The sequence below is a fragment of the Corapipo altera genome, unplaced genomic scaffold (genome assembly GCF_003945725.1).
Source record: "Corapipo altera isolate COAL_440 unplaced genomic scaffold, ASM394572v1 2b, whole genome shotgun sequence".
Classification (NCBI taxonomy): domain Eukaryota; kingdom Metazoa; phylum Chordata; class Aves; order Passeriformes; family Pipridae; genus Corapipo; species Corapipo altera.
In genome coordinates this window covers 10,207,956-10,229,924 of record NW_020884874.1, presented here as the reverse complement: position 1 = coordinate 10,229,924, position 21,969 = coordinate 10,207,956, and the positions used below count along the sequence as shown (strand labels likewise).

General features: G+C 40.7%; 1 protein-coding gene across 2 annotated transcripts in view; it reads left to right on the top strand.

Annotated features, from left to right (window-relative positions):
* Positions 1–16,056: 16,056 nt before the first annotated feature.
* LAMA4 (laminin subunit alpha 4) overlaps positions 16,057–21,969 on the top strand; it is a 103,481-nt gene continuing 97,568 nt past the window's right edge. For both annotated transcript variants that reach the window (XM_027631697.1, XM_027631689.1), the window contains exon 1: positions 16,057–16,719. In XM_027631697.1, the coding sequence (XP_027487498.1) occupies positions 16,519–16,719 (201 nt within the window). In that variant the 5' untranslated portion in view covers positions 16,057–16,518. The remainder of the gene's footprint in view (positions 16,720–21,969) is intronic.

Here is a 21,969-nt window from a genome sequence, read left to right as displayed (position 1 = left end):
AAGAGAGACATACACTTAGTGTGAGAATACCTTTGTAACTACCTTTGGGGGAAAAAGAGAGAGTCCAGAGTTCATTCCCATGCATTTCTCCAACTGAGAAAGCGTTACAGAGGCAGCAGTGTGCTGGTTAAGAGAGTGATTCACCCTCCAAATATTTCATGACCAGGCAGAAAATAGACTATAGCCAAAGATACAGAAGGGAGACCACTTTATACAGACTTCATTTGTGCCAGCAGAGTTTTTTCCAAAGGTGATGCTGTGCTGCTTCTATCTCCAAATAAGAGTCTTCTCTTGTTTTATACAGCCCATTTCTGTGTTTTAGGCAGACTCAGAGCACAAAATCAGGGAAACTTGCCTGTTAAAGGTAATTAGTAGCCTTGTGGTCATTCTGGGTAAAGTCTAAAATGGATGTGGTTTTAATTTTAAGAGTAAACACAAGATATCTACCAAACTCCTGATTCTGCTAGCACTTTCTACAGCCAGTTAGACAAAGCAATGAGATCTGCATTACACAAGGAAATAAACTAGTGAGTACATGCTATCTTTGTATGTGTGTGAGCTTCTTTCCTTCCCTGCCTGTTTACCTCAGGCATGAAACACAATATTTTAGCAAACATTTAGTCAAAAGATGTCTACAGTCAGTATATTTGAGTCCAAAGATTCCAAAGCTCGCTTCTTATTTGGCAAAAAAACCCTTTCATGTCCTTTAGTAGTACATATAAACAAACAGATAAAATACTATAAATTTATGTTTTCTGTCCTTTCCCTCACACTGCAAAGTAAAAATTAAGGAAACAGTTGTCTACACAGTCCTCATTTTGCTCTTCTTACTTTAGACCATTTGAAAGGGGGATCCTATGAGGAATATTAAGAGACATTTGACAAAGAAAGACAAGAAAGAGCCAAACTACACTCAGTAACTAAAAACCAATCTGGAATTGCATCATCTTTGAGGTCAAAAATATTTACACTTCCTACAATGCAATCAATTCCAGATTATTTTAGCATGTTGATAGTGTCTGTAAATCTCTGTCTTTCCCACGGTCTAGGGAGTGTGATGGAATCACTTTTGCCTGAAAGATGTAGGAAAGATGTTTCCAGTCTGTTACTGTTGCTCATTACTGCTGTAAAGCACTGCAGCTCCACTGACTGCAGTGAAGCCCAGGTCCTCTATGTCAGTATCCCACAAACATTTAATAATAGCCATTGAGGAGGGAACCTTCACTAAAAGGTGGAAAATTACAGGTTTTTTTCTCATATCCAGTTTATCTGAATTCATCGGGAACCAGAGAAAAGTAGCAGAAAAAATCCTATCAATGAAGCTGTCACTGCACTTGAAAACACATCCAAATTCCAAGTCATGATGTGATCCCTCTTAAAAAATTGTTTCAGAAGGTCATCATACGAGGATAATTTGGGCCCTGAAAGAGCTATTGTGCTTCCAGACATGCAAAGTCTCTTTCTAGTTCAAATTAAACCCATAGCATTTTTAAGTGTTGACATTTTCCTCTTCTTCTTCGTCCTCCTCCTCATTTCCACTCCTTCCTTTTCTGGGAGAATTAAGTTGCAATACTGCTGAAAGGAAGTGAATGCATTCAGGCAGTGGGGGCAAAAGATGTAATTCCAGTTCTCCATGATCCTGTACAAGAAAAACAGCTGTCAAACACTAGGCTTTTTAAAACAACACTATTGTGTACTGGTGCAGTCTCTGAAAGGGATTAATACAGGGTGAACACCAGGATGAACAATAAACTCTGCTAAGTACTGCCAGGTTTAAAACAGTCTTTCTCTTTTCTTTTTGTTATTTTTCTTTTTAGTAGAATTGATCACATGTTTGCTGAGGCTCAGTTGTGCTCTGGCTTTCAGTCTGGATGCCCAAACTGCTCTGATTCTTCCTTTTTTATTTCAGGTTACTGCTTTGAATTTGAGAGCTTTTCCCAGATTAAGTGCTGATAAATATTACTCATATACAAATTGACATAGTTGTGTTGAAAAGGTTGTTTTCCCTCTGCCCAAACAATCAATGCTATGTCAGAGTAATAGCCTGACTTTGACAATGTTTCATCAGAGAAAGGGATAAGCCACAATATCTGAGCTGTCTGTGTCAGACAACAGACAATATCTGTTATCTCGCAATCTTCTTATGAATTTTTGAATCTTTCAGTAATTTTTTTGAATAAATGTAAGAATATAGTAATGCACTATGGCCTATGATATGAGGGCACTGTGCTGAAAAATTAAGTTTTATTAAACCAAATTTATTAAGATCTATTAAAATTAAATAAACGTTTCCCTAAGCATTCCTTTCCTCCTAAATATCAATTGTTTTCTTGGACTATACATTACAATGATCAATATATATACATTCAATAACTTCTGATTTGATTCTAGAGGTTTATCCCCTCTTTTCTGTTTTAAATCCATTTTTTTTCTGCATTTGTGAGCCACCTTTTATACAAAAAATATATTTACATATTCAAGCATGGCCACTGTAAATGCAGAGGCAGTAAATTCTGGTCTCCTCCTTTCTCTTGTAAGAAAACAAGTTTTGCAGTCAAATCCTAGTTCAAGTAAATCAGAACACTCCTATGGATTCCAGTGGGGTCAAGACACCACCTTACCTGCTCATTTGGCAGAACCATGAACTGATGCACATGACCTAGTTTAAAGATTGCAGTCTTGTTATATTTTGAAACATTCTACTTGCATTTTCTTGCTGACTTGTGGGTGTCCAATAAGTCAGTTCAGTTATTTGCTTTGCTTTTTATTTCATCAAAGCGTGTCTTAATGAGTCACAACAAACTCCGCATCTGGGAAAAAGAAAAGCAAGTTTTTCTAGTAAAGAAGTTGGTGAATCCCAATTTATGTTATCATTCAGAAGCCAGGGATCAGGTAAGATTTAGGATACCAAGCTTCTAAAATACAGGGTTTTTTTCTTAGAGCATTCATTAAGCTTGCACTAACACTGGCACTTGCTGATCTCTTAGCAACCAAGTTCAGGGAGCCACACTGACTGAAAACAATTTGCTTTGCTTTGCTTTGCAAGGTCACTTCTCTTCCTCTTCAGCTCCCTGAATCAGCTCACCACAGGACCAGAAAAAGGCCAGGGCTAACATATGGACTTAGATCAGCATAAATTCTCAGGGAGTTTGAAAATAAGGCTTAAAGGCAGTTAGGCAGAAGAGTGAGGGCAGCACAGTAAGAATCTGACTAAATTCATATTTGATGATTGCACTCAGTGTATCCTGCTTATCACATTCACTGTTTTGAACACCATTATTGGAGTAAAACACCATGAAATTGTCAACAGACCTACATAATTATGTAGTAAGTTTGTCCAGAAATTACTCATCAAAAGACCTGCCAGAGCAACTTCCTTTTGTTTTTAACAGGTTTTGGGACTTTTATTATCCCATATAATTGTATAAAAGAGGAACAGTTCTATAAGTCATTCTCTAAGAGATTCTAAGGAAGCCTATGGAAAGATTCCTCTTTTCTTTCATGACACAATTTTCTGTCCCTGATGGCACCCTTAAAACTGCATGGCAAATTTGCAATGAAAGTTTAAAAGCCTGGTTTTTGGAGTTTGCTTGCAATTTTTTTCTGCGGTCTAGAGCAATAACTTCAGGCTACCACAACCAAACCCAGGGTAGCCTAAATTGACCATTAGCCAACAGCAGGTGGGCAACAAGCAAGAGGTTCCAGAGCTGAATTTTCAGTGCTAACCCACAAGTCAAAAAAAAAGTGAAATCTGGCCTAAAGCATCTAGTTTAAAAATGTAACCTAAAAACTGGACTTCTCATACCAGACGATGACAGTCCAAACTTCATGAGCTTAAAATATTAAAACTTTCTGGTGCCGCATCAAAGAAAGAGAACTAAGGGGGTATCTTAGCACAGAATAATATTCTTAGATCAAAGCAGGCACATGGTGATATGCGAGAAGGTGAAAGGGCAGGTACCACTGACATAATAAGAAGGCAAAAGAATCAAAAAAGAAAGGATATCTTGTATGATGAACAATGTTAAATCCATCTGCTCTGAGAGAGGTAACACTGTAGTGTCTCAGACCTGGAAAATGGCAACCAAAACACTTTTAGATACCTTGATTCGATCCACAGGAAAACCCGCTCTAGACCAGCAAGCACTGAGAACTCACGGTATGAGGCCCACAACAGTCACTTTTGTCTTTTTGCAAATGCAACCAAAAAAGGAAATTTCCTTTGTTTAATTTGATGGTCGGTATGAACAACCCATCCTCTCTTGCAAATCACTGGATTTGCATGAAAACACAGAGTCCATTTCCAAAGCAGTCAAGTGTGATGTTGGCTGCTATGGATACAATAAGTGCAGCTACTGCAGCAGCCATGAATACCCCTATTACATAAGCAAAATTTAAGAAACCACTGTGTTGTCTGGTTCAAGCATTTGCAAAACCCAATAAGGTCTGGAGCTAGGGAAAGATCAAGAAAGATTGTTACAGAAAATGAAAGCAATATAAATCTTTACCTGTTCTTGCCAACTAAGGAAAACCAAGAAAAGAAAACAGGAGCTTAAAGACAGGTTTTGCAGCTGTAAGTAAGAATGAAACCTAAGTGAGAAGTGAAGAAAACTTTTTGGCAGCTACCAGTAATAGAAACTAGTGACAGTCACTAAAGAAAGTGTTGGTTTTCTTGGAAACCATAATGGGAATTGTGTCAAAGTGCTAATGGGTTTACTGTTGTCTCCATACCAGGAAGTTTGACGGGGTGTATTTTCTACTATCAGATTACTGGTAAGCAAAAAATATATAAAGTGCTTTGTACTCTGCAGCTTTGTCAGGAGTTATTAGAATGATACTGGCTACTCATTTGGATTTCCCATCAATTTCCAGCATAATGGCTGATGCTATGGAGGCACAGAATGTGCGATGGAATGCTATAGTAGACTCTGAATCAGGAGAACTGGGATATATCCACTGGTGTTGCTTTTAAAATAAATATAGAACCTGAAAATTCTGACTATACCTCCTATGTAGAATTAAATCACTGGTGAGGTCACTTGATTCTGTATGGGTGAGTCTTCTGGTCCTGTCTGCATCTACGTTGTGTTAGCTATATGTTTGCTTGACTGGATTGCTCCATTCACACAGCACAAGGCAAAGAGCTCTGTGGAAGAAGAAGGGGACCATTGAAGCTGGAGAACAAGTGGCATCCATCCACGCTCATCATAGTTTAAAAGGCTGCTATCCCAGCTGGACTGGTAGCCTGCAGTGACAGACCAACAAGGCTGACCCATTTATTAGGGTTGTGAAACACCTTCAGCTCAGAAACCAGGTCTTGTTACATCCTTCACCTTCATTGTGAAGAGAAGCTTCTCAAAAAGGTATTCTCAGCCCAGCCCAGGAGAATCATTTGAGCTCAGTGCAAAGCTTAGTGGAATCTTTTCGAAAACGTATCTAAACAATCCACTATTTCTCCAAATGTCAGGTATCTAGCAGTGAGATTTTCCCAGAAGGCCTGAACTTCCAACATAAATTGAGGAGATGTCACAAGGACAGTTTTCCCCAAAAACAATGGCTTGTACCATCAACACAAGCCTCAGCAACATGCAGCAAAATACCCTTTAAAACTCACCACATCATGTTTGTGATCATCCGCAAATAAAGTTAATAACTTTCTACTATCTAGAAAAAGACACCAATTAAAGCTTCTGATTCTTGTTAAAGGCAAATAACTTTTCTTGTTGCAGATAAAGTCTGCCTAAGACACCAGAGAAGAATTGGCTGCCTCTGGTCATCCACACAACTACCTAAGGGCAGTAGCCTCACAGCACTGATCTGTTCTGAGATTTACACAACCCCTGTCAGCATGCATACACATTCAGATCTCTGATAGCTTAATAAAAGTGGACAAAGCAACATGGATTTCCTCACAGTTATGAAAGCAAGTGTCTAAAATTGAAGGGACTTGCTTAATCTTGGAGCTGCCTGACTGCATAGCTAATAGCTTGGCAATTAGGGAGCTACCAGGATTCATTTGTACGTGTGGGTAAGCAACTAAATCAGCCAATTTTCAACATGTATGCACACTGCTCTGTCTGTTGGCTTCATCGTGGCTGGCTGCTGTCACAGCAAAACACTCTGTGCCAGATGAAAGACGCTGGTATCTCCTAAACTCTTTTTCATTCTTTACTGGAAAAAACAGCATGGTTGATTTGTGTTATCACACCAGGTAAAGTCACTGCAAATAGGGCTTGACCCACACATTTGAAAGGAGCTTTCTGGGGTGCTCCTGGGTCTGTCTCAAAGCAGTTGACATCGCAAAGCTGCTGTTCTTTTGCTAAGATCTGGACAGATCTGGGTAGCACTTACGCAATTCATTAGCCATCAAAACCTGCTATGGAAACAGCAGCTGAAATGGTGTAGCTGTTGCTGTCAGCATTTCCTGGCATTGGGACAGGGGACAGCTGCTCAGCCAGCCCCAGTAATAGCAGGCTAGTTGGGTGAGCTGGTATTGTGCCTCTTGTCAAAGAGAATGGTGTTGTTATTCTATTGAATCCATCCGTTTTCCAGGGTGAAAATAACAAAAATGTACAAAAAAGTAAAAAAAAAAATCTGAAAAACAGTTTTTACTGTATGTGAAAGCGACTTTCATTACCCTAGATCTTAAGAGAGAACAATAAATTCCTGAAAAATTGTGTGAGAATTTTTTTTTACTTTACTATAGATCTTAGTTTCAAACAAACACTTTCAGCTTATTATGCAAATTAAAACTGTTTTTGATTGCAGTGAAATCAGCAATACAGTTATGTTCACTTGTGGTCAAGACTTAAATGTCAAGGACAAATGAGAAGTATAATAAACAAAACAATATAAAAAAAAATCTAATTAACTGTCTTAGTTTACTGCCATTCTCATTTAGAGAGCTTCTATTATTCCAATGCCTTTGATTAAGCTCTTTCAGAAAAACTCAGAGAGCTCCAGCTGTCTATCATAATCGATGAGCTCAGCTAATTGCATCATACTAGCCAGTGCACTTCATCAGATAGTCAAGACTTTCATGAGCATTCATTTAGTGCCTGTAGACTTGACATTAACAAATTAAGCTGTCACGAGTACAGGTGGCAGAGTGCAATCAGAATTTATTCCTCCTCCTTGCTTACTGGGCCATTTAGGGGAAGTAATTTTAGCATCCAAAACCAAAAATCTAAGATAGAACACATTCACAGATCCCTCCACTTAAACAAACATAAATCAGTACTAGAGAAACCAAGGATTTGAAAATTTTCCCATTAGATCATACGGCAATAGGTGTGATACAATAATCAAGACATAGTTATTCTGGATCTACCTTTCTGAACTGTTTATGTTACAGGGCAACATTTCTTTATCCCATTACAGTAGAAAAGATTTTGACTACATTTTCAAGCACTGCTGGCACAGAGCAATTTTAAAACTGGTGCAATGCTTAAAAAGGGAATAACTGAGCAGACAGAGCTGACTGGTGTTGGGATGTCCTCCTATGGGACACGCAGAGTTGGAAAAGAATGTTCTTGAAAGTCTGCTATCTCTCCACTACATCTAGCACAAAGGGACATGTCAGCCTAAGTTCAGAATTTAGAAGACACTTTAAAACCCATGAAACTTGCCAGAAAATGAGCTTCAGTGAGTGATTTTCTGCCCTGATTAAACTGTTAGTGTTCTCAGTATTGCTTCAGTTAGTTCTGTCAGATCACATTTTTGCTGTCTGCTGTAGGTGACATTTTCCTTTTTGGTCACCACCATATCCCTGGGGTGCATAGGATAAACTTGAAGGGATCTGAGACAATTTCTTCTTTGTGCTGACTGTGTAGGATCCATGGGAAGCATTTTGGCAGTGAGATGGAATATGTATTTCTGTGTGACTTCATATCCAAGGCTAAGTTAAGCACAGTTTTCCAGGATCTGGGTTCTTTCAGTTTTGGAAAGCTTTTTTTATGGGCACTTCTACAGGGGTTGTAAAGTTCAGTGTGGATTTTTATGCAACTCATTTTCTTCAGCCAATGTTCCACTATTATGATCAAACAACTGATGAGGAAGGGTGGGGAAGCTTTCCTAGAGGGAGAATGAAGAATATAAAAAACTAGAGATATGCAACTTAAATTAGATAAACAAGTTGGGAGAGAAAGGGAAATGTCTGAAGACACCACATAGAGAGGAAGGCAGTCAGTCTGGGACAAAGCATAATGCAAGGGGAAACGCTGCACTGTGAAGGAATGTAGTAATTAAGTATGCCAATTTATCAGGGTGTGAGTTCCAAAAACGAGTTGAGAGTGATGGTTTAGAAATAAAGTAAGAAGGGGTTTTTTTCTTTACTCTTCTTTGTTGTTGTTGCTAGAGTAAACTCTTCCTGCCTTGACCAGGAAGAGCAGCTAGTCCCTTGTGGCCAAGGTTTCAAAGGGAGGAATCATTAGACTAAGAGGGCAGCCTCACAAAGGCACTTTTGGAGCTTTGAGGACTCTCCAATAAATTCTCAGAGGCAGTGAGGACATGAGCGAAATCACGAAGGATTAACAAATTAAGAAGTATCTTCCTGGAGATTTGGAGAAAATTTGCAAGGAGAAGGCCAAAAGGAAAAAACATAAGGAAATTTGAATTTAGGACAGGCCTTCACTTTAAAAGAAGGATTTGTCTTAATTGGATCACTATTCACCTATTATTAGTCTGATTAAAATGTGCAAACCCATTTCTCTCTACCTATGTAATCTTTTTGAGAAACAAATGAGTACTCAAGTAACAGCAGAAAAGGATCCACCATCCACATCCTAGACTTTCCGCATTATGCTGGAGCACCCACTGATGATTTCTGTCTTCACCAGTACACAGTGACTTTACTAATTATAAGACATCAGTTTCCCTATCTGCCTATAAATAAGGCCATAATATGTGTCTGTCTTACAATTAATCTCTGTCCTTTGAGTCTGACTTTGAAGACCATTCCCATTGATTTCAAAAGAAGCTGCTGACACTTTATTAGTCAGGGCCATCTACTTTCTTCTGTATGATGTGTTGCTGTTATCAAGTATCACTTTCTTTGCTATAACAGACTGAATTGATTTATCTTGGCTAATTTTATCTTAAAGATAAGCAGACATGCCCAGGGCTTACATGAGAGACATTCTGGAAATGTTACATTCTGATGTGCAAGCCAAGGTGTCAGAGCAAAACACCGGGTCAGAACAAACTGAATGACTGGAATATGACGATGGTCCTCTTGCCACCACCACGATGGCATGAGAACTGTAACAGAAAATGAAAAGATTCGACTGTTTATCCACAAAAGACAAGAAGCACAGTCTCCATCCCTGCAAACACCCTTCACCTTCATCTCACCAGCCCCACCTCCTCTAGCTCACTTTTTAACATCAAGTCTCTGCTATTTATCCAACACTGCCTATGATGGTGGTATTTTTGTTTCTCATGTACCCCTCTACCGTTGAAGTTAGGTTAACACCTGCTACCCACCTCTAAGCAACTGTGCAGAGAACCTGTCACAGAAGCATACAGAACCTCACAATCTGTGAGGAATGAAATAGATAATATCATTAATGGTAGTATAGCACCTCTACAGTTCAGACCGTTCAAAAGAAATAATGACTTATCAAGAGTACCAGGGTTCCACGGTCCAAGGGGGGAGGGGAATGGAGCCATGACACAGCACAGATGGGTCCAGCGTCAAGGTAAAGGTGCAAATGGAATGCTTTATTGAGGTGTGCAGGGGTTTTATGAGTTCAGGCAGGGAAAGAGCTAGAACATGGGGTGGAGCATGAGACAGACAAATGGGGGAACAAATCGGGGTAGGGACACAGGCAAAGGAGGAGGAACATGGGAGGAACCGGGAGAAGGAAGGGGCGAATGGTAATTGTCTCCTCTCTGCAGCTTTCTCAGCTAATCAGAGGGAGGAGCGGGGAAACAGGGAGCAGGCAAACTCATGGCAAGCCCAGGCATGCCCAAGCTGTGCACTGTGTAGTGTGGATACAATGCAATACACATATTTGAAACCACATAATAACAGTAAAGTCCATATAATAACTGTAAAGTGCATATAATAAAGTCCCGTCAATTGCTGTATATCTTCCTCCATGCCTGGAGCTGTTCCCACTCTGCTTCCTGCTCCTTCACACCAGAGGTTCAGATACAAATGTCAAAAATGACCAGAAGTCCTGAAAGAAGTATTGAAAAGCTATGAAAATGATGTTATTACTTATTGGTTACCACTGGGGAGAGGACATTGGATTGGGAAAAATAATAATCTAAATCTAGTTGACTTTTAGCAACCAGCTTGGTTGAATTTTTCAAGTAAGTTATTCAGTGTTTCATGTGTTGTGCTTCATTACTACTTTTACAAGGTTCATACAGTTCCCAAGGACAACGTTTTTAGAAAGAAAGTCAGGCAGCTGTTTTCCTGTTGCAGTCTGGAGGTGGAAACCTTCAGACATCTTTTCTCATTAAACAAGGCTGGAATGAGCCAGATCTCAGTGTTGCTGGTAACTAATACCATGAGGGATGAGAGCTGCTGGCTTTGAAGTTTTGCCACGAGGGAAAATAAACAGATTATGCCCTTAACCAGTACGGTGAAGAAGCAAAGAACATGCGTATGTCTCCTTGCACCAGATCTACAAATTGAAGTCTGATGGTATGTCATCCTTGAACCCTACAGAATAAATTCTATCTTCTATCTGCAAACTCAGACTTTTCCTAGTATGATGTAATCTAAAACATGGGAAATAAGTTAACAAAAGTGATGTTTCATTTGCATAACTAATTTTATTAGCATCTCTCTCTGGCACAAACCGTAACAGACAAATTATTGCTTAATACACCTTGATCGTGATAGGTTTCTAGTACAGAATGTAGACAGCTAATTCATTTGATGACATATAGATATGCTTCCAACATTTTCTAACCTTTACAAAGGTCCTTTGAACACATTTTGGATCGCAAACATCAGTCGACTGTCAACATTTCCATTGCACCGCCATGCAACATTGTCAAATGTTTCACTGGTAATATTTGGCACTAGAACTCCACAGGCTGTTTGCAGATGTCCTGCTGGGAACTGACAAACCACCAGTGGCCCACACACAACAGCCTGAGATTGGTTAATTTGGAATATATTATTTGTAATAAGCATTCCATTGGATTTTTACTTTTGTCTTTCACCAGTCCTACTGTCTATCACAGTGAATCAAAACCAAATGTTAAAGATTGGGGAAGAAATTTGCAAAAAGAAAAAATGATACAGTGAGAACAGAAGGAGAAACTCCTGTTTCTGTACCCTGCCATATTGAAGAACTCCTGTTCCAAATCTCAGACTACTTACATAACACAGTCACATCGTCTCTGCCAAAGATAAAGAAACTGGACATCCATCCTAGCATAAATTTGTAAGCACCCTATGCATCATTTTAATTTTTCAAAAATTTTACACAAATCTGCAGTTTTTTAAAAGGAATGCAATATTTGAAAATTTTTTAAATTAAATGCAGGAAACTGCTCTTGTAAGCAGGTTTTTCTTAACAAGCAGTCCCACTGAACAGTGATATTTAGAGAAATTAATATATATATTATATTTTCCGCTTAGAATATTTTGGTTATAATTTTCCTGTTATGGGACTAATACATTTGCAGAGAAATTTAGATCTAGTGAGCTGTAATGAACTGTGTTTTTCTTGAGTTATTCTATTTTCCTTTTTCTTTAGAATAAATTATTCATTATTTAATAATTCTACCATTTGAAGTTATCTGTATTTCCTTTGTTATATAGAATCATAGCATGAGATTTTTTTAGATTTCTAAGGCCTTGGGCCAGTCTGGGGTTTTCCAAAGACACAAAGCAGACATATTCCTCCTTTTAGGACTTTGATCTAAGGAGTAATTACAATATTTCCTCTCTCAAAGGGCTGTAAATTAGCATGGTGAACTCTTTTACAGGGATATGAATATCTTTGTTGTTTACACAAAAAAATGTTATGGGTAACAATGTTGTTTTCACTTGGTAACTTTTGCCCATTTCAAGAATGGTATTTTCTGTTTTCTGTAAATGTGTTTCAGGGGTTTTGCATTATTAATGACCTACTAGGTGAGATACCTTCATCACGAGCCATCTCCCCAGCAATGTTCCCTACCACATCTCCTCCTTTACATTTTTCAAAATGTATCTCTTCACATTTCTCTTCATGAATCCTCTTTTTGGATCCTCATATATTTCCTTTTGTGTATTCCTGGTGCACCCTCATCTCTCTTTCTCTCCTCCAGTATCTCCTGCTCCAGCAGCTACTGTCCTTTCTAACATCTGTTTGATCAGTGGAGCCGTGTTTTGTGGCACTGTGGGCTGTTTCCATCTGTTACCAGGCCAGCTGGACCGGCTTAGGATACCCTACAGGTGCTGCCCTCCAAATGCTATTATAGGTTTCCAATACAATTACTTACTTAAGGCCAATTGTAAAAACATGTACACCCTGAATTCTTCAAAGTCATTATGTTATGGGAGATAGTGTCAAAAGCCTTGTTGAAATCAAAGTAGACAACATCCATTGTTCTTCCCTCATCTACCCAACCTCATCATAAAAGGTTATGAGATTAATTTCCCCTTGGTGAATCCATGATGACTACTCCTAATAACCTTCTGTGGAGTTGTTTCATCACTTTTTCAGGGATGGATATGAGGCTGACTGGCCTGTAGTTTTCTGGGCCCTCCTTCTTGCCCTTTTGAGGACTGGAGTAACATTGGCTTTCCTCCACTCCTCAGACACCTCTCCTGTTCTCCATGACTTTTCAAAGAATATACAAAATGGCTTAGCAATAACATCTGCCAGCTCCTCTAGCACCTGTGGGTGCATCCCATTAGGCCTCATGGATTTGTGGGTGTCAAGTTTGCCTAAATGGTCTCTAACACGATCCTCCTTGACAAAGAGAAAGTTCTTTTCTCCAGACTTTCTCTCTTGCCTCCAAGTTCTGGGATTCCTGAGGACTGGTCTCAGCAGTAAAGACTGAAGTACAAAAGCCATTCAGTAACTCTCCCTTCTCCATATGCTTATCACCAGGGTATCCCCCCCATTCAGCAGAGGGCCCACATTTTCCCTGGCCTTCCCTCTGCTACTGATGTACTAGAAGAAGCCCTTCTTGATATCTCTTGCCAGATTTAATTCCAAATGGACCTTAACCTTCCTCTTCGCATCCATGCATACTCTGATAATGTTTCTATATTCTTCCCAAGTGGCCTGTCCCTTTTTCCACATTCCATAAACTTCCTTACTCATTTGAGTTTTTCCAGAAGCTCCTTGCTCATCCATGCAGGTCTTCTGCCCCCTTTGCTTGATTTCTTCTTCAAAGAGTTGCACTGATCTTGAGCTTAGGGAAAGTAATGTTTAAATATTAACCAGCTCTCTTGGACCCTCCTACCTTCTACAGTCCTAACACATGGGGTTCCTCCAAGTAGATCTTTGAAGAGGCCAGAGTTAGCTCTCCTGAACTCCAGGGTTGTAATCCTACTTATTGCCCTGCTTCCTCCACACAGGATCCTGAACTCCACCTTCTCATGGTCACTGCTGCCAAGGCTGCCCCCAAACAACTTCACATCCCCAACCATCTCTTCCTTGTTTGTCAGTACAAGGTCTGTCAGCACACCTCTCCTCATTGGCTGCTCCACCACCAGTGTCAAAAGGTTATCATCAGTGCTGTGCAAGAACCTCTGTGTGTGCCCAGCTGTGCTGTCTTTCCAGCAGAAAGCAAGGTGGTTGAAGTCCCCAATGAGTGCCTGTGATCGTGAGGCTACTTCTGGCTGGCTGTAGAAGGCCTCGTCTACTTCCTCTTCCTGACCCGGTGGTCTGTAGTAAACACCCACAACAGTGTCACCCATGTTAGCCTGTCCCTAATTCTTACCCCTAAGCTCTTAATTAGTTCTTCATCCACCCCAAGGCAGAGCTCCATCCATTCGATTTGCTCTCTCACATAAAGAGTAATTCCACCACCTCACCTTACTGGCCTGTCTTTCTTAAAAACACATGGACATCCATGACAGCACTCCAGTCATGCGTGCTATCCCACCACATCTCTGTAACTGCAGTGAGATCATGGCCCCATGAATGCACACCGATCTCTAATTCCTCCTGTCTATTTCCCACACTGCATGTGTTGGTGTACAGGCATTTCAGAGGGGTAATTGAGCATGCATGTTTCCCAGGAGGAGTGCAAGAGGATCCACTATAGCCATACACACCCTTCAGGTGGTTGGCCTTCTGGTTCTCATCTTAAGAGGCAACTAAGGAACATTTGCTGCTGCTGCGACTGGCCTAGCTTATTCCCTGGATGGATGCAATGCTGTGAGCATTGCCACTTTGGATGCCACCCCCTGAGTCCTTCGGTTAAAAGCCTGCCTCACCAAGCTGGCCAGCCTGCTGCCAAATGCCTGCAGAAGATGGCGAAGTTCGAGTAGAGGTTCCTTTTTCCAAAAAAGAGTATTCAAAAAATTGTCTCACGCATATTCCAGTAATTTGCCACACAAGTCACTGGGTGGTTAAAAATCTCCATTGCCACCATGGGAATTGTGATTCTGTCACTTATTGTCAAGATGTTTTGTCCTCTTTTGTGCCCCTGCTTTAATGTTATCTTTACACCTCAAGCTTGTCACTGTAGCAGGAGGCCTAATCAGAGGCTCATAGAGTCCCTGCCTGGGCCCTCCCTGGTCTCATACTTCCTGAGCCTTCAGACCTGTTACAGGCCATTCCCATGACTACCATTATCAGAAAGAATTAGAAAAGTCCTGGCAGCTCTCAATGATGTCTCACCCTCAGGCTCCTGGAGGACAGTGTTCTTGCCACCACATCAGGTTCAACTAACCAAGAGACGTTTCTATTCCTCTCAGGATAGAATGACTCGCAACTACCCTTAATATCTTTTATTTCCTCCCACAGACCTTGGTCCCAAACCTGAGAGCCTTGTGTTTCACACCATTTTCTTCTTTGCCGGGGTAATACTTTGTCCCACGAGCTTGAGTGGTCTTGCTTGTTCAACTACACTGTTTCTGAATCAGGCAGAGTTTATTCATGGTGAACTTCTTTACATCCCTCTGTAAAAAATTCATGGGCCCAAAATTGTACCTACAGGTATATGGAAGTTAACAGATCACCAAAACACTTAATTTTACCCTTAATTCTCGATGGGCTGCTTCTTTAGTTGATAATACCTTCAATCAGAAATAAACTGATGGAGAAAGGGGAAAAAGAAGGAATCCACTCTCAGAATGAAGCTGATTTCCATGACGATTTAAGAATGAAGCCTGACAGGCCAAGGGTGCTACCACCCCCTGCACACAGGACCTCTGAGGGACAGCCTGCTGCCCCCTTGTCTGGAGTGGTGCACATTAGTATAATTATTCCCTGACTTCATCCCAAAACCTAGCAAGGGTTACTGTCTTGTCTTTTTGAGATTGTAGCCATAAAATTAAGTGAGCTGTGGGCAACATATTCAGCTCACTTTCATATACACACTGGAAGCCTTGTTACCAGGGCCTCACAAAGCATCTCTTGAAAAAGGAATACAAGATACTCTTTGTAAATAAAAGTTCATGAGTCTGAGGAATGAAGTCATTTTCCAAAATCGCAGTGAACGATATTCTTTTTCACAAGCCAACGAGAAGCTGAGAGGTGGGCTTGATGGAAAGAACTGAATGGTTTCTCTGGTTAGAGAAACCACTTAGACCTCTTAGCCCATGACACAGCCAGGCTGTCTCCCTCCTCCTCCTCCTCCTCCTCTTCCTCCTCCTCCTCCCGCCCACAACCTCCCCTCCCCCATGCCACAAGGAAAGGTTGGTCTAGCTAGGTTTTTTAATAAATCTGGCACCTTTCTGCCTTCCCCTGAAACTGGGAATGTTAAAAAATAAACAGTCACGAGAGTCAATGCTCTGTGTGGAGAGGTCGGATAGAATTGTAGGAGGGAAGTGTAGAGGGGGAGGAAAGAGTGACCTCACTTTCTGAACGGCAAAGTTTGAGTGGGAGGGTCTCAACACGAAAGGTAAAAAAGGGAATGATGTGAACATATGAAGGAAGCCAGAGCACTGAACAGAGCGTCAGTCTGTATCCTGACAGGGGGAGATAAGGTGGCTGGGGAGCCAGCGGTGCTTTCCTGGAATACAATCTCTGTTTGACACTCTCTGCTTAAGCACTGCCCATCTGTATGTTATTGTGCTGGAGCCTCTGGGGAAAAAGAGGAGCCACAGGCACGGAAAGTGAACGAGGGAGGCAGCAAAAGCGTTTTTCTTCCCTTCTTTTCCTTTTTTTTTTCTTTTTTTCCCCTTCTTTTCCTTTTTTTTTCTTTTTTTTTTCCCCTCTTTTAAATCGGGATCTGGTTAGACTGCCTTGAAGTGCCACATCTGGAAACTGAATGCTGAAAGAAAGTTAAAATAACTGAGGCATCACTAAGCCAAGGGGGGCTGATTGCAGAAGAGGGTAAACAATTACTGAGACGCTAGAAGACCACTGCTGGATGTAAGGGGAGGAAATGGCTTTGATCTCCGTCTGGCCCCTCGTTTCTCCTATATTATTGTTTTTGAGATGCTTGTCCTCCAGCACAGCCTCGAGTGAGGGAAGCATTTTGCAGTTTGACATTGAAGGTAGCTCAGCGGTCAGCACGCAAGAAGCCACTGTTATCAGAGGGCAGCAGCAGGCAGTAGCTACTGGAAGTTGGGTGACTTTTGCTGAGGTACAGTAACTCCCTTCTCTCTCTAGTGTCTGCACTTTTATGCTTTCATCTGTCTGTATCAAAGCTCCCATCTGGTTAACGTTAGCTTAATCATTCGAGCCTTAAAGCGATACAGGAGGGTTTGGGGCGGGGGGGTTGGGGGGGCGGGTATGGGGGGGGTGTCTGAGATGTTGCATTTCGGGACTGGAGAGATACAGTTCAGACTTCAAAATGTTACACATGCCTTGCCTGCTGTGAGCAGATAGCTGCTGTACTTTGCAGTGAAGCTTACTTAGCTTGTCTCTGACTTTCCAGCCAACATAACTAAACAGGCCTGTCCAAACAGTTATTTTACAAGAGTTAATTGTCACAAGACTTTTCTGCTTGTCTTGTTGTAATTCCTGCAATTGTAAACCACTTCAATTTCCTGAAAGAGTCTGTCTTTTGATGGTAAACTCTGTACTGTAGAAGCATGTGCTTTTGCCTCTGAATGCCATTTGCCTTCAAAATCTGAAGTTTGTTTTTGCGGTGACAGCAGTAGATGATAAATCAAATGCATCTAGGAAACTACCTGAAGAGAACACACCTGCAGAGATTTCCAGAAAGTGTGAGGTTGGGATTAGTGACAAATGGAATTAGATCTGAGAAGCAATTTGATGATGGAAAATTTTCCTGCAACCCTTGTGTTTTGAAATTGATTGATACTGCTCATTCTAGCAAGGCTGCATTGGGAATGAACTACTCAAAAATACAACATCAGGAAACAATAATTACTCCAGCATGCCCTGAGGGGGAGGGAGGGTGGAATGGGGGACACGACACAGTAATATGTCATGCGTGGAAGATTCAAAGTAGGAGGCCAATTGAGTTCCATAAGGTCATGGGAAGGGAAAGAGTAGTTCTTCTAGCGTAACATCCAAAAATGAGGTGAGATTAGCACAGCTGTGTCACTGTGACAATATCAAGATCACAATCTCCGATATCACATGGTTAATTTTCCACCTCCACTTCACTTGCCAGAATTCACAGCCATGGAAATAAGTTCATAAGCCCTTCAGATAGCCAGGATTGCTGCAGGGCTGGGCAGAGCTCATTTCCCTGCTCCAAGCAGCTGGACATACTCAGGAAATGCCTGCCTACCCTGCCAGCAACTCCACACAAAACATGACCTGTGTGAGAAAACTGGAGGTTAAACTCTTCTTTGCTCAGCATGAGGAGCCAACCCAGTTCTTGGACATGCTCCACAACGTGAGATGTATAGATCTTCCCTCTGACCTGAGATCAGCCCTGGGAAGCTGCATTGCCACCTGTTGCTTACAACATGGAAAGTCACAATCAACCTGATTCAAGAGCTGGATGGGCTTTATAGCTGTTTTTCGCAGGATAAGGGGCATAAGTGGTTGTTAGTCTTTCTTGATATGATTGTGTAGTATGGTTTTACCAAAGACATTATTCACATTGCTTCACTTAAATATATCGGACTTTACCTTGGGAACATTTCAATCCTCCCCAAAGTTTTGTTTGTTCAGTCCAGCCTAATAGACTCAATAACTGGTGTTTACCCTGGCAGTTTACTTCAGCTCCTGCAATGGCAGCATTTAGACTCTGGATCCCATGTTACAACTGGATGACTGTGCCTGATACAGTCATGTCAAGGCTCTTGCCTGCAGGATGCTGTGTTTTCATGAGAAAGGAGCAAGGATTTCAGGACCCTTTGGTAGCTGAAGATTTCAGGACCCACCCCCATGGCAATTTCCAAGGCTGCCCAGTAGTATGTTCTTTTGGGATAGGATTGATGGCTCTGTAACAGTGAGAATGTTCTTATCCATTAATCCATGCATGTGGTTGTTAATAGGATCTGGGGAACAGGGTCTAAGCCTGGAGGTTGATGTAGGGGCCAGAGAGTGATGGTCTGGTTGTCCCTCACCCAAGGAAGGAACATTTCTTTTGGTCCTCAGGGAGCTTCTCTCTCCCACAGGTCACCTCCCCTCCCTCAGCCTTGGGAACAGGGGTTTTCCCAGCAGGTTTGACTTAGCCTCTTTGGAAGCCTGAGTTCTTAACCCACAGCTAACAGTGAACCGCAGAGTAAACTCCCTTACACGGCATGGTTTGATTCAGCTCCTTCGTCTAAATATTGACTCAGGCCTACAGCTCTCCCGAGCAGACAGACGCTGTTAGTCACATCAAATAGTGCCAAATTATACAAAGGGGGCAGTTTCATAAGGCAGAGCTATAATGGATGGGGCTTCATTGTGGTCTGTGGTATAATTCAGCTGCAACATGAAACACATCAGTGGCAGTTTCTAAGCTGAAATCCCACTAAGAGTTTGATCTTAGGAACCTATAGAAGAACAGGAGATTCCAATTATTGTAAATACATAATAGTGAATATTTCTCAGCTTTGCACTCGTCTTCCTTTCCCATGTTTGGCAACCCTAAACTGAGAGGAACTGGGAGAAGTGGTTTAAAAAATCATAATTAATATTGATGTGGAGCCTTTCCTTTTCTTTTTTTTTGGTTTGTTTTTTTTTCTTGGATTTGAATGAGAACCTCTTAAAAGCAGAGAGAAGAGAACTAACTACATTTTCAAGGCTATGTTATAATGCTGTACCTGTGCATAGAGTGGACCATAGGTTTGAGCTGGACTTCAGGCAACATCTACTACCTTGGTGCCCTGGTTTTTAATAATTATGCAATCCAGTACACCTAACCAAATCAGGCACATAAACTGTTCCTAGATGTTTCAATCAGAATCATGGACTGTCTTCAAGTATAAACCCAAATTTCCCATACAGTAGTGGAGATACTAGGTTTTTTAAGCCTCTAATTCCTAGTGGTCTTCCCAGGAGACCCTCAAAGGAGCCTTTTCTTCCATAAGGACTTTGTTGGATTCTTGCTTCAGGACAGCTTTATTAATCAGCTAAAATTCCAGGGCATAAAGTGTAGATGTTTAAGTTAACTGGACTAGATTTTACACAATAAAATGTTGTGTAACCTACCTAAGGAGCACTGTTAGTGACCACCATGAAATAAGATATCTACCTCTCTGCCTCTTGTTTCAATGAAAATTCTTATAAATTGATGAAAATTATTCAGAAAAGTATCATGACAAGGATTACAAGTGTTAGGAATTGGAAGATATTTGAGAGACTCTGCAAACCAATTTGCCTAGCTCAGAGGGAGGTTAAGAAAAAAATTGAACTTATTGTGTAAGAACATACATAGGCAAAAAAAATTAATAATAGGCTTAATAGTCTAACAGATGAAGGTCTCAGCATATGCAACAATTGGAAACTGAAGGTGACCAGGTTGAGACTACAAGTTAGTTACAAATTTTAATTTCAAAAGTAATAAAGCACTGGAGATGTTATTAATTTGTGTTGGTTTGTCTATCAAGGGGCAGATAATATGAAAAGCAGTCTCAAGTACTCAGTTGCTTGTGTGGTATTTAGGAAAACTAAGTGCCTTGGCTAACAAAGACAATAAGAAGAGCCTGGGAACATGTTACAGTGGCAAATTCTTATGTCTGTGGGGAGACAGTGAGGAAAAGAGTGGGTACAAAGTACCAAATCCAGCTCATTATTGCAACACAAAAGCAGTTGGTGGCATGAAGTCAAAGATTAATTTTGCCAAATAAGGATAGATTAAAATATTTTACAAGGAAGATTCATCAGAGATGGAAGCATAGCATTTAAAACTGCACGTATCAAATGAAAGCAAACAAGCAAGTGGCAAACATCAGAGATGTTTGTTTCAGCATTCACTCACTAGATTGGACACAGCAGAAGGAAAGGGGATGGTAAGACACTTCCCGTTTTGGTAAGGCACAGGGGTAAAACTGAAAGCCAGAAGTAACTTGTGAGAACAGTTATATCCCACTATCAAAAACATGCCTCTAAAGTAAGAGGCAGATTCTACATTACCTGAAGCCTGCCGCTGTCAACATTTGCATTTGTAAATTCCATTGACATAGTGGGTTTTACTCTATAGTTGTAGATTTTGTTCCCCAGTAGGAAGACAGTTCCTTACAGAATCTAAGGTGAGAATAAACAACGGTACAAGACTTCAAATACTGGAGAGTATGGCAAATGATTCCCTGTGATTCACATTGTACAGTTACTTTTTTTAATGTAAAATGAATGTAAGGTGGCATCCAGTAAAATACTCATTTCATTCTGATGTGAATGACTACTACAGTTCAGAGACCAGTATAGGAGATGAGCGTGGGAAGGATTAGGGAAAGGGAACACAGCATTCTGTGGAGACACTTGCCAAGTTGAAAAAAGATAATCTCAAATGTCCTCTATGGAAAGAATTGAAGCAAATAGTGGGAAAGGAAGCAAACCAAAGCAGAAAGAAGAAAAAAAAAAGAGAAAAAAATTAGAGCAAGAATGAGATAATCAAGAGACTTAAGAGTAAAGAAAAAAATTAAGTAGTTGGGATAGGGCAGGAAGCCAATTCCCAGAGTGAAGGAAGGCATGATATTGTTGGATGGATGGAAGAGGAAAACTGTTTCCAGCATCAGTGGTTTTGGTTCAGGGGAAAGGCAGAGAGGCAAAAGTCCTTTAAAGAAAACAATTATCACAGTCAACTCAAAATTAGCCATTTACTATAAAAGAAAGTAAGAAGCAGAAGTTATCTAATGGAGCTTGCACATTAAAATGACATGTTTGACGATCATTTTTTCCCATTTGATTTCTATCAGTAGCTGCTGATCAAAAGCAAGAAACAGTATTTGAGGTGCTTGCTTTCTGGTTCTCTAAATGATAAGCATTAATCAACATGGGGCAAGTGACGAACTTGCCTCTCTAAAATGGCTCACTTAAATATCTGAAAAGAGAGCAGACACAGCCACTTGTTAACAAAGACTCTAAGACTCAAACTATCATCAAATCATCTTTACCCCTTTCCCCCATAAAGGTGGGAAGAGAAAATCTTGCAAACTGTTGAGAGAAACCACAATTTGATCCTTTCTTGTGGCATTAGTCTGTTCAAAACAAACTAGTACTACAAAAAGTAGCAGAAGGCCTAATCCTGAGGTGTGAGCCAAAAAGGTTTTTAGCTTGACAGAAACCTTTATATTCTTTTAAGCTACTTTAAAAATGCAGATCTTTAAATTAACTCACTTCAGACCCTCGAGGTTATGTTAGGTTAACTCCCTCCCATAATGGGCAATTTGGATTTCTAGCTGCTGGTTTTTTCTGGTACAACAAGGTTATGTTCCGAGAAACATCTATTAGTGGGGAGGAAGTTTTACTGCAGATGTTTGTG